Source organism: Netta rufina (genome assembly GCF_964035555.1).
Source record: "Netta rufina genome assembly, chromosome: 1".
Taxonomy (NCBI): Eukaryota; Metazoa; Chordata; class Aves; order Anseriformes; family Anatidae; genus Netta; species Netta rufina.
In genome coordinates, this window is record NC_140123.1 from 192621638 (window position 1) to 192638991 (window position 17354).

Consider the following 17354-nt stretch of genomic DNA (forward strand, 5'->3'; position numbering starts at 1 on the left):
ACTGCTTTCAAGCTCTGTTCTTTCCTACAGCAAGACAGGATGGGGAGGAAAGGATGAAATAAAATACTGAATGAAAAGAAAATATTTTTAGCTGTTACCAGCAAACTTTTCAACTCTAATCTGCTTTTCACCCCTTCTGCTGTTCAGACTCAGCAGGGACAGGAGAAGCAATCCAGCCTCACACTCAATGCAGCTGTGCTCCTGGCCCCCTTCAGCAGGTCCGTGTGTGTGCTGCCTGCCCTGAGAAGCACCTGGCCATGGTGGCCTGGGGGCAGAGAGCTCTTCCAGGAGGGAGCTGTCGGCAGCTACAGCCCAGGGAGCAGCAGATGCTTCTGTCCATGACAGTGCTTTCGTTTTTTCTTCTTGCCCTTTCATGTCCACCCCTTCACAAGAAGTGAGCAACTCCTCTGCAACAACCAGGGTCTGCTTTTGCACTTGGAGAAGCAAGGTTTGCATTTACCCTAGCTCCTAGACCATGATCATTGCCCTGATTGTCACTGCACCTTCCCATCTCTCCCAGTCTTACCAGCACATGCCAAAATAAGTCCAGCTCATCCTGCCTTTAAGTCCACAGCAGTGGCCACCCGATGTTTTGCAGCTGAGACAGATAGAGAGCTTTCAGGCTGGTGTAACACAAATGCAGCATTCATTGTGGAGAAGAGGTCAGCATCTGCCTTTGGGGGCTGGTGTGGGTAACCCCCTGTCTGTAGATTCCTATTTCTGCTTTTGTACTTTCACCCCGTCCTGCCCTGGTGTTTGTGATGGCCCTGCTGAAGGCTTGGCAGCTGTGGTTGGTTCTTTCTTTGTCTCTGTGGTTGGCTCTTTCCTCTTCTCTGAAGTCTCTTTTTTGCTTGGTGCCTCTGCTCTGCCTGTGTCTTGGCCACTGCTGTCGCTTGGCCACCACTGCTTGGCACCTGACGTTACCTGCATGGCCGGAGTGGGCTGAAGGGGCTCACTGCTCTTCTTCCACCTCCGGGCCCCCGACCATGTATTGAATTCATAGATTTTGCCGGTGACTTGCAAGGGAGAAAAGACAAGGAATTAAAATCATGACTACTTTAGCAGATTACGACATGACAGCTCTCCTCACGATGAGGCTGAAAAGGAAAACATGAAACACCTGGAAAAGCAGGCGAGTTTGGGAAGGCAGCCCTGAAATATGCATTTCTGCAAGTGTGGTGCCCTGGAAGTCGTGGAGGCCGCTCAGTGGGGATGCTTTTCCATTAATACAAAAACTGGCTCTGCGCTTCAGAGAATAGGAATATTCAAAACAGGACCTTGTTATCATCCTAACCCTCCATCCGAATTACTGTGGGTTATTGTGGTCAGTGTAACAAACCCATACATAGCCCTTAGTTGTTATGACTTACTCTCCCCAAATTTATGCCTGTGGCTATGCTGGGAAAGGCCACCGTGTATGTGTGTGCCTATTTTTTCAAGAGGAGTTGCTTACTTGGTATAGCAAAACCTGCTAGGATCACAATACGCTGTGTATGCCTTCCAGACCACATCAGGTCATCTAGGGTGACACGAGGTTCAGAGATCTGGGATTCCCCATGGGTTTGAGCTGTACACATTGTGTCACTGTTTTAACAAACTGATTTCCTCCTGGCCTGCTGTGAGTACAGTGAAATGAAATGCACTTTCTGTTGGTGCATGGGTATGCCTCCCTCAGATATACAAAATATTGTTAAGTTTGGTTTGTTTAGCATACGTTGCTACCTCTCCTTACTACAAAGATTTTTGGCCCTCTTCAGATTTTATGAGTAATTTCTACTTGGACACTAAAAGCAGATCTCTCCTCCCTCAGTTCATTCACTATCCAGAGAGAGGTGGAAAAATGCCCATCCATCCAGTGTGATTGCCTCATGGTCTGAATTACTGTCTCTTGCTAAACAGACAGAATCAGGATCTGCAGTGGCACTGCTTGTAATTAAACACCATTAATACGAGACAAACAAGACTATTGAGGCCTGGAAAGAAACGGTGGTTACGTGTTACTACACGTTACAGTTTGTATCAGAATTAATGGTTTCTGACATATGAACACAATTTGAGCAATTAGAGATGAAACTGGATCCCTTCACGTGGTATTTTTTCTGAGTGCTTACCAGGCAGGCATGTTAAAGCAGCCCAGATTGGGCAGCAGTCCCTGACCAGCCCTCCTGACCGTATTCAACAGATGATATGCTGGGAATTATCAGATTTCATCTCTGAACTGCCAGCACTCAATCCTCTATGGTTTGGGACAAGTCATGGAGGGGAGAGGGAGGAGTGAGGAGCCCACAATTCTCTCCTGACCCCACAAAGCCGCGTTACATCTTAGTGCCTGTGGCATGTACAACGCAGGTGCTGTGGCTCTGGGGGGCAGTTTGGGTGGGCTCAGCTGGCCATAAGCCTGGTGTGGTTGGGTCTGCTGAGGAAGGGAACCGCCAGGTGCCCAGCTCTTGCACTGGCCTAGAGAATATCCACATTTAACATCTAACAAACCCCGTTACGCAGGCAAAAAGCAGGGACTTCTGGACGTCCCTCCAGAACCTCTTTATAAATAGCAGGTGGGCTTGGACTTGGCCCAAACCATCCTCAGGCAGCCTTGTGGATGAACTTCATTGCACAGTAGGGGCCCGTTTGTTCACCCAAATTCTACTGAAGTCCCTGCGCCTGGTGTTTCCTATTAGCTCACAGCCTCTAAGAGCCCAGAGACAGCTAATAAGAAACACGAGGTACAAACACTTGGGTGGAAGTTTGGCTAGATGAATCTAAGCCTCGAAACAAGGCCAACTTTTTTTTTTTTTTTTTTTTTTTTTTTTTTTTTCTGGATAATTTGAGATCTATTGTTTCAGACCTATTTTCAGACATATTTGTTGAAGACCTATTTTGACCGGGTGTTTTCCACATTCTACCAACCCTTCCTCTCCATGTGGGCCCTCAGTCACCACAGCTGTATCTGAAAGCAGAATGGTCTTCCCTGTCCTTCCCAGCAAGAGATGCTCAAGCCTCAGATAAATAGCAGTGATGTGCTATTCCTGCCTGGAGGAGGTTTGTGCAGGTGCCAGTAGCTCACCCACCCACCCTGCATCCAGGGAGAGGTTTTGGAGACAGACTCAGCACCCCTGCGGCTACATTAACCTGCTGGCCATTTCCCATGCATGGGGAGGTGAAACCACATAGCCGTGACAGCAGCAGGGCAGGAGGCTGGGAGCAAATTCCTCCTCGTCTCTCACCTCCTAGTACCAGCTCCGCACACTCAGGGTTAGCAGAGCAGCAGTGAATAATCTGACCGGTGGATGTGAGTGTATTCTACCATTAGAAATGTTACTAGGGCACTGTCTTGATTTTCACTATCTGTGAAATATAGCTCCTGCTCTCCTTGGAAACAGCAAATCTGAAATACGAAAAGCAAATGTCAAGCCATATTTAAGTCAACTAATCCAGTTTGTTTCCGGCCAAATATTCATATTCACTGTTAATTGCTTTTTATTACCTGGGTCTCTGGCTTCTCCATCAAAGACAGTGTTTAGCCTTGTCATTTTCTGTGAAGGGAGACAAAACATGGAACAAATCCTGTGAATTAGTTAAGCAAGGAGGAGGAGCAGTGACTTGGAAATGCTGACCTACATGGATGGAGGCGTATATATGACCTGTATAGTGCATTCCTGTAGGCTGAGTTTAATCAAAACTGGCAACAAAGGCCATTTGTGGTGTAGGGTGTTGCTGCTAGATGTTCAAAGGAGAATTAATAAGGTCTAACATGCAAAATACCCCCACGTGTGTAAACCACAAGAGCTTCGCCTCCACCCAGAGGAGGCTTGGGAATCCCCTCTCCAAAGAACTTGGGGAGGGAGAGAGCACACTGCAGCCTTTATGCCATTATGGCTGTGAAAAAGGAAGGAGCCCCTAGATGTGGTATCTGGGAGAAAAATTAAAATAATAATAATAATAATAGTAATAATAATAATAATAATAATAATCTATTACAATGGAAATAACTATGATCATACCACACGATGGGGGTCAAAACTAAACTTTTGTTTTGCTCTGAGGCTGGCAGTACTCACCAAAACCACTTCTTTCTTAGGTTTCTTCTTTCCTACAAGAAAGAAAATGCACATTGTAAAGAATCAGATTTTTTTGGACATTGATTATAGATATTAAAGTCAAGATTCCCCCCCAAAAATAGAGATTCTTAGTTCTCAGCTTCTCAGACATCTTAAGTGAGTCTTAATTCTTTTCAAAGAGTGATCCCTAACACTATTTGAAAGGCAAACATCTTCATAATGGTTTGGAGTGGCGATTCACAGTTGCCAATGACAAATTAAAAGTTGAGCCTTTAAAAGTCTTATTCCTTCAGTCATGAATAAATAACAATGGTTTCTTAAAACATCCTTCATAAATGATATGAACAGATGTAGAAATTCAAGTGTGTTCATTATTGAAACTTATTCACACATTTGCTCAGTGAATAATTCCTTTTATGCATGACACTGCACTGCACACTGACACAACCAGAGTCTTCTTCAGGGGTGAGATGCCCCCACCCAGGCACCCAGCCAGCACAGGTCTGTGCACCACGTATCACTTCTTCAAGGTGTATGTTGAGGACTTCGGTGTTGTAGGGGCCTTGGACTGGCTATCTACTAGCAAACAAGTTTCACTTTGGGGGATATTTGAATTACAAATGTAGATTTTTCCCAAGAATGTTTGTACTTACTAAGCTTGTGCACTCAAACATGCATTTGGAGACAAAACAGGGAAGTGCTGCAGATCCAGTCAAGTCATATTCAGATTGAAGAACAGTTTGGTTATGTGTGAATTTACCACACTATTAACTCATCCCACATGCAAACAAACACAGCGGCAGTGCCACAGGCATCTCGACAGCATGGATTTGTGGATGATACCCAACTAGTTGCTATGATTTCTTCTTGTGCACTCCTTGCTGGTTTGTTTAATGTCCTTCCTTCAGAGGAAGCCACCAATGGGCTTTATGGCCAGACCTGCAATGCTCTGAAATGTTGCAGATGGGCCTGAACCTGAGCATCAGTGGGAACCTGTTCTGTCTGACCTTTGCTGCCCATCATTTGGGAACCAGTTTTTCAGAAAGCACCAAGCAACCATTTTTTGGAAGCCGGCCAATGCTGAAAAGTCTCAGATTGGGCAACCAAGAGAACAGCTAGTTTTGTTGGGGTTTGTTAGTCACGTGTTGTTGTGGTGTTTTTTTTTTCAAGCTGGGCAATACTGATTGAGAAAAGGCACGTCATGCTTGTCAGGGGAATGTTAATGGGATTAGAAGGAAGACTGCTTAAAGAACACCTGGTTTTGTGTATGTAACTTAAGCCTCTGCTAAGTTATACAAACACCTTTACAAGCACCAATACTCGAATATAAATCTTCAGGAGTGTGTGATGAAATCAGGGGAGCAAATGAAAGGGATCGGAGAACAGGGAATTACAGTGGAGAGGACTCTCGAAGGTACTTTGGAGCGATAAGATTTTTTTTAACAGATAGCATATGAAATGCATGTGAAAAATACTGCAATTCTTTAGCATCCACACCAGAATAGCAGGCTACTCTAAACTTGGGTTTACCTAGTAGTTAATAGATCTGAGGACCAAAAGGACCATCTCATGGGCTGGCATCCCATTATCAGCCAGGGTGTTTGATCAGAGTACGTCTGTACTGGGCCAAATGTATTTGTCTAGAAATGGATTTACAAATTTTACACAGAACAGCAAACACAGTGTTGTTGAGAGGTATTAAAATATAGAAAAGAGGCACGCACCTGGATCATTTATCCTGTAATGAAAAAAAAAAAAAAAAAAAAAAAAGATTAAGAAATGCACTTAGAAAACATCATGCTTATGCCTACATAAAAGTATCATGCTTCATGCTCTTCCACTTGGCAAGAAGGATGAGTTTCCTTGAGTTCTGAGATTTGCTTGATTTGTTTGTTTTATGCTTTCCTTTCACTAAATGCCTGCATCATTTAACACTGCTTCCAAACAGGAAAACAGCCCTGAGCATTGTGCTAGCACATCTCCAGGAAGGGATGATAGTAAAAAGATACAGACTTATTGATGATAGCATTATGGATTTATGTAATCTGGAAAAATGTATTTTCAGACATTCTCATCTTGTTCCATCCTTGGAGGAAGGTCAATTTTTTTGATCTGCGGTGCTCAGATAATACTTTTTAAAACATTTGAAAGATTGTAAAGGTATTTGAAAATATAAAAATTGCTTTTTAATGGAAGAGCCTGCTCCCAATGAATCACTTGCCCTATTAATAAATAATAACAATGGCCGAGCTATATGCTTCTAGATTCATTTGTCATTTTTATCATGAATTGCTAAACTCCTTGCACACACCATTTGAATTATAATCACAGTCATATATTACTTCTTTACATTTTCTACAATTTCTAAATTTAACTTCAAATCCTGAGAATATTTACAGAAATCCTTTTTAAAGCCCAGCCCGCTGACAGAGCTGCTTATCTCTGCTTTTGTGACAATGCCAGTTTATAGGCACTCGGACTCCCAGCAGCAATCTCTCCCCACACTGAACCAGAGCTGTTCCCAGGTGCTTCCATGGCTTTTGCCAAAAAAGAGCACTTAGAGGTGCCATGAGGCTTTATGGGCCAGAGCCTTGCAGCAAGCCTGGGTAACACTGCAGGGAATCTGCAGAATCTTTGCCAGAACACAGAATTTGGCATTAGCGCCAATGTTTGGAAAGACCTCAGAGCTCCTAGGCTGAGAGGGAGGAATATGCAAGTGGTACCTGCCTGGATGGCAGCGCCCTTGCAGTGGGCAGCAGGCACATTTGTGTTTTTGCTCAGCACAGTCAGGCACGGATTCCAACAGGGCCTTACAAGCTTAGCTGCTGTTAGAGGTCATGACTGTTAATTCCACTGTGACCTTTAGCTAATGCTGAAGTATTAGCAAATCCGTGAAAAAAAAAAAAAAATCCATGGACATTTTTCCTTCATTTCTTAACACCAAATATTGCTGTAGCCAGTAATTGCATTTACTACAGCAGAGGGCATACCGCCATAAAGCATTCAAAGCACAGATTTTGTTACGGCTGAAAAGGCTGAGCTCTCCCTGCCCGTGCCAGGGGCTCCCTGGCATGACACCCGGGAGGACTCACAGAGGAGCGCTGTCTGCCTTGTGCGCCGGAGGGCAGCGGGTGCGGAGCCAGGTGGCCAGCAGGAGCCCCAGGTACCCCAGCAGTCCCAGGAGCAGCAGACCGCTGAGGGTGATGATGAAGGGCACGTACCACGCCGAGTCGGAGTAGAGATTTTCCTTCCTCGTCACCAGAGTAAAGCCAGGCTTTTAAAACAAGATAGGAAACGTTTCTCAACGCTGCATTCTTGTAAGGTTACCGACACCGACGGCACCGTTCATCTGGCTGAACTTCTGCACCCAGGCACCTGGCCCAAGCTTGCCCCAGGGCTCTGCAGATGATCAGCAGAGGAAGATAGCGTCTGCTGGAGAAGTGATTCACCCCACGTACCTCTCTGCTGGCTGCCGAAGCAGCTCAGATGGCTGAGATAGGCCACTGAGATCCTGGGCAACCAAAGGCAGGTGAAACGGAGCCCACCCACAATGCAAAAGCTGGTTCCAGATGGTGTTTCAATGTCTGATATTAAAATAGGCGTGCCATGGTGGGGTTGAAAAGCCTCAGATTGCCTGAGAAGCTGTGAGTGCACTGTTGGAGGGTTTGGAAGTTCAGGGAATACTGCCATTACCAAGATAATGGCTTCTTGTTACCTAAGGCAAAACTGGAAGTAGGTCATCTGCACTGCAGCGATCATTCGGCCCCCTTCATAAAAGCAGTTGAACCCTGAGGAATTAGGTTATTGTATAAAATAAATGAAACTTATTTTTTTGCCCTGTGATTTTCTCCAGAAGGGAAAACCACACTTCCTGAGCAGTCGTGATCTCCCACATCTTCTGTGTGCCATGAGACACAGCTCTGAGCTGGCAGGTCACTAGCAGCTCATTCATTAGGGTCCCGTCATGAAACTGTCTTTATATGAATTAGAAATTACTTGATTGCTCTACCTGGGTCAACACATGGTGTGGTTCTATTCATTTCAATCTTCTACCAACATTCTTATTAAATTTTCAGTAAGACATTTATCATCACATTGTGTATGAAGTTCAGTAAGGGTATCTATTTGTTTTCCACCTAGGGACACCTTTGAAGTAACTTATTTAGCCTTGCAAAAATTGACAGGTAGCTGAAGTGGGTAATATCAGTCACTATTAAAAGGAGACGTTTAAAGTGAAGAGCTGTCAGTGTCCATTGCCAGTCAGTTGTGCTGGGCACATCAAATCCTTACACAAAGGCTAAAATAATCTTAAGATCACCACCACCACCCCATCCTCATTGGGACTGAAGTCACGAGTGGCTTTTTGGAATGGGGCTTCCTGTCAGTGCACTACCAGCATGACAGCATCCCAGTCGTCAGGTTGCTACACTGAACCCAAGTAATGAGCAGCGATGGGAGAAGGTGCTGAAATGGAAGTGCTCTTCTGGAAAACAGTCTGAAAATGGGAGGCTGATATCTCTGGGCAGGCCGATTGAACACTGAGGTATGTGGTCTGTACTGTCTGTGGTTGTAGTAAAGCATGGGAAAAGAAACATGGAATAAGTCTCGTTATTCAGCTTTTCATTCCTTCATCAAGCAGGGGAGAGGAGAAGGCTGCGAAAAAGCCATTTATTCCTTCCAAACAGAGCATTAGATGATAATTGGGTTATTAATCAGTCTGCAAGTCTGGATTTAAGCACTTTCATAGCAAAGCTTCTGGACTTGCACGTGCTGTTTGGAAGATCCCCTGACTCTGGCTCAGTTACTAGCCTACCCTGGCACATTTGGGCAGTTTTACAATAAACAACTATTTTACCCCTTGAATATCCTAATATTTTCCTTCCTGCATGCAATGGAAAAAAGCTAATGCCATCCGCAGGCAGGAAGAAAATGCATGGACTCTGGATGATGAAGATATGATGAGACAAGGGATGAAGGCAGAGATCAGCACAAGGATGGAGGCAGGCTGCTCTGCACCCACCAGGCTGTGCTGCTCCAGCAGGCAGGAGGAAAGCAAGCTCTGCTTGTGTCCTGCAGCACCCTGAGGGAAATTGGCTCCAGAGCAAAACCATTGAGCCAGAGCTTGCCTGGGATGGATGTGCCAAGGAGCTGGCTATGTCAGTGGGATGCAGGTGCACAGCTCCACAGGCTGATCAGGGTGTGAGGCCAGGTCCCAGACTGGCTGCCAAAAGCTTTGCAGGCTTCCCCCGCTCAGCTATGGACCACCATGCGGACAGGGAGCTCTGGAAATACCCATCCCACCCATCTGGCTTTGCCTGTCTGAAACCTGCTGAGAACTTGGGATGTGCACAACTGTTTCAGTTCCTGACAGGCAGCTTGAACTTTTACATGAGGGTGACCGAGGGATGGAAAAATGGCCCTTGCAAATGATAACGATTTCTTGTTGTCATCGTTGTTGCCTATTTTGACTTTGGTAGGCACAGAGTAATTCATCCCACTGCTAAAGAAGCGAACAGAAGTGCAAGGACACCGGAGTAGTGAAAAGCAAAAATAAATAAATAAATGAAAGAAAAAGGAGGCTGAGCAAAATGCATGAGGTAATTTTAAGGTTCCAGGCAAAGGTTAACCCCTACACTTTCCTTATTAATAAAGCTGCCAAAATCCTTAACTTTCCAGTTACATGGTAATGGCAGAGTGCCTGGTGCTTGGATACTCACCCTTTTTGTTTTAGAAACTAAAATACAAAACAGATGTTACAAATCTTTACCAAGAATCTTTCCTGACCCCGAGCATATCTACAACCAGTGGCTTCAATGTAAGAACACAAGGCTCAACACTTCCCAAATGTGGACCCCCTGTTGTTTTTTGCTTTCCTTTTGCATATATCTACCCTCTTTTCTTCATTCCCATGGCAATTAGCCCATAAAAGAACTGCAGAATTGAGCATAAATTTGAGTGAACTTACCGTGGTGGTAATAGCAGTTGTTGGGTTTGGGATAACCCTGATGCTTAAGGACACTGTACCAGTTTTAACTAGGTGTGTAGCTTTGTCCCTGGCAGATAGTAAATTGTCATCTGTTATATAGACACGCAGCCTGTAAATCCAGCTTTTATCAAGTCCGCTGTCATAGTCAAACCTAGATGCAAGAATCAGCTGAGATGTGTTGGAGCCAGCACTTGGTGAAAAGGTGAAATGATTGTTCACATTGCCTGCAAGTGATAACAGTGAATAAATAAATAAATGAAAACAACAAAAAAAAAGGAAGAAAAGTGAAAAACAATCCCACATTAAAATAAATGCACGAAGCAAACAAAAAGAGCAGTTTCTGTTGATGAGTTTTTATGGATCATTTTACACCTGTGTGGTGTAAAAGCACCAGATGTACTTTGGTTTTGCTTTTGTTGCCCTGTAGAGCTCCAGAGTTGAGGTGACATTGAAGGCCATGTCCACCATCCAACATACAATAGACCACGGGCTCTGTCTCAAAGGCCCACTGCAAGGCACAGAGCACATCTGTGTAGCCAAACCTTTGAACCTTCACTCCATAGGGCCCATACACAGTGCACTGGGCAAGGTCTTAGGTTCCTCAGCAATGCCCAGATCTCTCTGTAAATGTACTGCTTGGCACAGACCAAAATCATGCCAGCAACCACACTTAAAGTTTCAGTAGTGTGTGTCAATAACCTCAGCAACAACAACAAATGAAATTTCCCCAAGAGAGAGTGTTTCCTTCTTTATGAAGCCAAATGTCAGTCCACACTGTAACAGTTCTCCAGATGCAGTTGATTATTAGGTTCAAGCCTAATATATTTTTATAATGTGGTTTTAATGCATAGGGCATGGAATTAGGACATGCAGGTTTGCTCAGTTATTTACCATCATCTGATTATCATCACCTAAGGGTGAGGTATGCAGAGTAACAAAAGCCACCACAGTTTCTCAAGATTCACTCAACTATAATTGGAAGTTAAATTTGACCATGAAGATCTTTCTAGCTCATTCTACTAAAGTCCTTCTCAATTATGCAGTCCGTTGCCAATTAATTAATGTGGTAGGCAATCCAAACTTGCAAGGGCATCATTCTAGGTGGCAGCATCCATAGCCAACTTATAGAAACATCTCTTTTGGTAATCAGCAAAATAATGACGTGAAACTTGGGGATCACAATTAGCTCTCCGTGAGAAGTAGCACTTAAACTGTGCTAGACTTCTATTTACAAATAAAACTGAACCATGTGTTTAAGAATTTGTGCGCTGCTCCCAGCTCACATGCTATGACACAGTACCTTCTTTAATGAAGTAACGGAAAGACCTGGGATCAGAATCGCGATCTTGACATTGAATCCTGAAGCCATTTACATTGGTCCCAGCTGATAAACTGACTGGGATTTGAGATGCATAGAAATTGGGTGAACAAACTGGTTCTTCATCATTTACATCTAAAACATTCACAGTTACCTGAAAGAAAAGAGTAATAGCTAGCTGAATTTCCTCTACTGTGCTGAAGCAGAATTTTATTAACTTCAGAAGCTATTTCACTTTGCCCCTTTTGCTCTTCTGGTCAACCGCAGTTGAAGAGCAATGACCCTCCTTTCCACACTGGATTCTACCAGAAAATGTCTGTGATCATTTGACCTTCGCTTCTTGTGATTGGCAATCTTTTGTTACAGTTTTCTTAACTTGAAGCATGTTCCAAAACCACAGGGATTTCAATCTGATGTGGCTGATCATTTGAATTACCTGAAGTGTGTCATAGTAAGAATGAGAATTAATAACAGTACCAGACATTCATTAAACTTCCTTTCAAATGTCTCAAATTGCTTCACAGACATTAGGTAGGCTTCTTAGCATAGTTAATAATAATTCAGAATATGATCCATGAAAGGAAGGAAGACTCCTTATAGACTGACCATGCCAGTATGAGAGAAATGCTGGTAATGGCCTTTCTAAACCCCCTCTGACTCACCCCATAAAAACACAACTCTGATGGACTGCAACACAATTCTTATGTTACACTGATCATTTTGCAGTGAAAAAAGGTCACATATAAAATCATAAGTATGTCTGAGCGCTATAGGGGCACTACATGAAGTCCAAAAAAGACTCAGTACTAGGCATGGATACAGTTAGGCTCTGCTACTTGGCCTCAAGACTCTTTCCTTTTTCTGTTTTCTGGTACATATGTAGCCATAAGGAATACCTTAAATTGGGTAGGGCACAGAAAACAATTTTATTTATCTGGAAGACAAGGAAGAAAGACTGAAAGAAAAAAAAGAATTAAAAATATAAAAATTTTACTTTAATCCATTTTGTAAGAAACGAATCAAGACAGTAAGCACCATCTCTTTCACCTGACCAATTTACAGTCCTGTGCAGGACTTGCCTTTTACAGACCAAAAGTGGTTTGCCCAACGTCTTACTGCTCTTGTCAAGGAGAGAAAAGCATAGATAAAGGGGGAGAAGTAGACTGGATTTACTCACAGATGCTGTTGCAGTCTTCTCCTGGTCTGAGGCCTGCACTGTGAAAAGGTGTTTCTGAGTTGTTTCATAGTCTAATCTAGCCAAAATCTTCACATCTCCATTAGTTGGGCTGATCCAGAATATATTTGTGTAATCTCTGGTGCCTCCTCCAGCTACAATGGAATAAGTGATGACACTGGGTGGCCAGTCTGCATCACTGGCATGCACTTCTCCAATTCTGGATCCAACTAAGAGGAAGAAAATCCATATTTCACTAACATTTTAAACATAGAGGAAAAGGAAGTACAGATTGCTTGTTCCTACAGAAGCTTGATGAAACCGTAACTACACATTTGTTTTAGAGTATTTTTCGCCCCAAAGAAGTAAAGCGTAATTGTAAGAAATACCAGTTTACCGTGTTGTGTTATGGCTCCCCCACGTATAGGCTTGCCTACTAGCAATAAATACCGGAATGCAAGGAGTCTGTAGAGAAACACAGCAAAAGTGCTCTGGTGGCAAGAGCCACCCCAGAGCCACGCACTGACACAAAAATTACTGCCTTGCAGCAGCCCAAGCACTAGACTCTTTGTCCTCCCTCAGAAATAATTGCTGTTCCTCCTTCTGGGGTGTTTAAAGGGTGGTTTGAATCACCTCTGCATGGAGCATTTATGAAGCAAGCTACAAATGACAGTGCTGTAAACTGTGGGAACTACGTTGGGACTGTGCACACCCGTCTCTGCAGACTTGATTCAGCCTTGATTCACCTGGGCTCAGGTCTTGCCAGCTCAGCCCAATTGCTGAGCGACCACTGTGTGTCTCCTGCTCCTTCCGTAGCCCTCCTTGTTTTCCTGTTTTACAGGAGCCAGTGCTGTCAGTGTCCCTCTGCCAGGCAGACCTCCCCTGGGAGCTGGTCACCCTCAGCCTCCCTGGTGTCCCCAGCTCTGTCCCAGGCTGCACATTCCCACACCAGATGCATTTCCACCACATTCTTCAGCGACCAACGACGGCTTCTCCAGAGGGCACGCAGGAGTGATTTGTGCAGGCCTGCAGACCCTTAGCAGGATCCCCCTGACCAGGGGAGGAAGAAAACAGAGCTAAGGGCTAGGGCTGGAGATTTGGGCCTGCTCCTTGGCCCATGACAAGGGAGAGGAGGTTGTGGACAGGACAGCAGGGCTGTTTGAAATATGCTTTTTTCCTGTCCCCCCAGGGCATTGAAGCACCACAGAGACCCACAGGTCTGCTGACCACAGGCACAGCCGCCTTCACCCGTGCTTTGAGCCTGTGCTGGCCATAATCATTTGGTGTGTTCAAGCAGGTACTAGGTTATCTGCCTGCTGTGTGATGCAGTTGCACACCTTCCTTGTTGGTTGGCCATTGGGACAGGTTTCTGAGTAATACCAGCCCGGGGCAGTGGTGGACGTGCTGCTGTTCAGAAGGGCCTGGCAGGCTGGAGCAATAGGTCAACAGGCCTTAAGGAGCTCAGCACAGACAAATGTAGATCCTACCCCTGGACCAAAACAAACCCGTGCACCAACACAGGCTGGGACGGACCGAGCAGGACCCCAGGCCCTGGTGGACAAGTTATTCATGAGCCACCACATGCTGGGCTGCATTAATGGGTGTGTTACCAAGATGTGGTGAAAAGTGACCACTCCCTTCTCCTCAGCACTCATAAAGTCACAGCTGGAGACCTGAGACCAGTTTGGGGCCCCAGGTAGAAGAGACACTAACAAACTGGAGTAAAGCCAGGGGGGATTAAGACAGCATGGAGCAGAGCCCAGGAGGCAGGAGGAGAGGCTGGTGGCACTGGGGTTGTGCAGGCCAGAGGAGGAACGGTGAAAGTGGAATTTAGTTACTTTACCCCATTACCTAAAAGTCAGGCACAGGGAAGATAGAGATTCACCATTCTCAGGAGGGAACCATGAAAGAACAGGGAATGGACACAGGTGGTAACATGGGAAATTCCAACTGTGTACAAAGAAAAATTATCTGAAATGAAAGTTGGTCAGCTGAAGCAAGGGCTTAGAGAGGCTGTGATGTCTCCACTGGTGGAAATTTTCAAAATTCGACTGGATCCTCATCCCCTGAGCAACACGGCCTAATTGTGAAACTGGTCCCACTTTGAGCAGGAGTTGGACTTGAGACCTCCAGAGGTCCTTTCCAACTTCAGTTTTTCTGTTACTGTGGAAAGTCCAGAATGAGGATCAAGATTTATCCAGCTTATATCCAACAGATGTCAGATTTTATTCTCAGCCTACAGAAGGAAGCCAATGCATCAGGTCATATGAGGGAGAAGATGAAGCTGGGGAAGATGCCATTCCTGTGCCGACCCCTCTGCATGCCAAGCAGTACAGCACAGAGTAGGCTGGTGGTCACATCTGGCATATGAGGACTACCAAGAAGGAAAGATGCTGCCCCACAAACTTAAAATGCAGGGCTCATCGAGGAACAGGAAGGGCACTGAGGTGGGAGTCAAGCACATGAACCTTTTCAAATTCAGTTGCAACAGATTTAAGGCCACGTTTGCAGCAGTTGGTCCTGGGTTGTTGTAGGAATGGACAGGACCTTGTCTCCAGTATGAGAAGCTGCACTGGCTGGTGGAGCACGTGCTCCTCATCTAAGCATCCCTATCCCACCCCACCTCCAGGATGCCTGCTGCACCTGAGGTGAGCCAGGTCTGAAGGGACAGTGGAGTGACAGTCTCACACCATCTCTGGGACAAGGCTCTCTCATCTGTGCCATGGTCTACAGTGTTGTTGTTTTTTTATACCATCATGATCCCTCCAAAAGGCTAATTTAGCAAGAGCAGAAAGACGGTCTAAAACAAGAAATCTGAGTTCAGTTCCTGGCTCTGTCACAGATTTCTTGTGCAATTGCTGAATTTGTCTGTGTCTCAGTTTCCATCTGTACAATTGGAGTTCTTGCCAGTTTTATCTATTTAGGGTTACTAGGTGGTATACTGTGAGACCCCAGTCAAAGTGGAACTTCGAGGCGTTCTCCTTATTCAAAGAAATGAAAATACATTTGGAGCAAAAATATATTTGTCAGCATGACAACACTATTTCTATCATGTAGGTGCTACTTACTGTACCTTTAGTAGTTTCTCGAACATTAAATTCATATGATAAACTATCGAAGACTGGGAAAAAATCATTCACTGGCTTTATCCTGATGTAAATGTAAATGATGTCTGGAAATATAACAGAAGATTAAATCATAGTTAAGTATGGCTGTGAAATTTTCTCATGCATATATTCAAAATACATATGGTATTCCTTTCTCCATGCTGTTACAGCACAGGAAAATATCAAAAAAGTGTAAAAGGGATACTTGCTTGAGTAGTGAGGAGAGGCAATATCTTGCACTCTGACAGTTAAAGAATAAACTTCAACTCCTAGATTAGCTGGGTTTTCTAAATCAATACTTCCAGTCATCTAAATTAAAAAGAAACACAATTGTATTTACACTTTACACATAAAGTCACAATACACATGATGGCAATTAGTTTTTTCAGCATTCTGTAAGTGTGGTCTCCCTCTTGACTATGTAGAATTGCCCTGCAGGAGTAATATAGGCTATAAATCAATTACAGGATTGAATTTCAAGCTTTTTCTTTACGTTCACGCTTTGGTGTCTCTTGGCAATTCAAAACTCTTTCCTTCTGCCAACAAAATATCTTCCTCTTAAGTGCAGGAAGTTATATCGTTTGAAGGATAAGGTCTTGGCCTCTTACCTAGTTAGTTCAAAGTGTATCTAATGAGCTGGCTATTTGCTGTGCCCTTTGTTGGCTCAGTAAGAATCTGTGATTGCTAAATAGCAATAGTTACTCCTTGAGCTCATGCCTGCAGACCTGTATTATAGGTATCAGGTTCGGCTACAACTGTTTGTCCAGGAACCAAGTAGCTACCAAGCGGTGGCTCACACAGAGATTTAAATCCTCATCTCCTGAGCTCTGTCTCTCTGCAGGAGCCTCATAAACTCTGGGGCAGAAGCACTAAAGCACAGGCATCCACTGTTTATTGTCTGTAGGGAAACTCCTGGAGGGATGGGACACTTCAGATAACCTGTTACGTTACACAAACATGGTAATCGAAAGGCTGACAACAATCATGTCCTGTGCAGCAAAGTAAACTCTCTTTTTTTTTGTGTTGGTAGATGAAGCAGATAAGGACAATGGTCATCAACATTTATACTTCAGATGAGAAATCAAAGTAAACCATACAAAATTATTTTACTGCTCCTGTAGCACCCTTGTCCCTTAGGCAGAATGCCTTTGTATTCGCTAATTTTTGTGATGCCTCCTTTTTTCTGTACTTGTCTGTGGTTCTTTTTAAATTAACAAAGCAACCACCACTGCACTTGTCCAGCAGCTGGTGGGGGTTCTGGCAAATGCAAATATTGCAGCAGCTATTAGCATAAGGAAGCCATGTTTTGACACGCAAAATCACACACGTGCAAATCCCACCACACTTTGGTGAATTTTTATCACACAAAGTGGTTTTACAATTCTGACCAAGGAAGCTGGGAAGCAGTTCCTATGTTTGGGATTTCTCAAGTATTTTGCTTCTTCTTGCTGAAGACCAAGGATCTTCCATGGTCTGTCATGAATAAATGGGTATGAAGCAACATCAGATTTCTCTGCTTATTTATCTCAAAGCTGGTGTCTCATACCACCACTACCCCCAAATATTTATTTTTTTTTTCAGTCATATCTAGCACTTTGATTTAAAATGGGAGAAGACAGTTTTCTGTTCACCAAATTCTGTAGAATCCATAGAAATCATCCTACCAAATGGTACGTAGCTCACATCTAGTCAAAACAGCCATTCTCCCCAT

General features: G+C 44.2%; 1 protein-coding gene across 1 annotated transcript in view; it reads right to left on the bottom strand.

Moving 5' to 3' along the window:
* Positions 1-714: 714 nt before the first annotated feature.
* Positions 715-17354, bottom strand: part of CDHR3 (cadherin related family member 3) — a gene marked incomplete at both ends in the record, with an annotated part of 54915 nt that continues 38275 nt past the window's right edge. The window contains 10 exons of the mRNA XM_084306293.1: positions 715-1016; positions 3485-3533; positions 4059-4090; positions 5783-5796; positions 7151-7332; positions 10024-10268; positions 11345-11516; positions 12540-12766; positions 15610-15708; positions 15817-15952. Coding sequence (XP_084162419.1) covers positions 715-1016; positions 3485-3533; positions 4059-4090; positions 5783-5796; positions 7151-7332; positions 10024-10268; positions 11345-11516; positions 12540-12766; positions 15610-15708; positions 15817-15952 — 1458 coding nt within the window. The remainder of the gene's footprint in view (positions 1017-3484; positions 3534-4058; positions 4091-5782; positions 5797-7150; positions 7333-10023; positions 10269-11344; positions 11517-12539; positions 12767-15609; positions 15709-15816; positions 15953-17354) is intronic.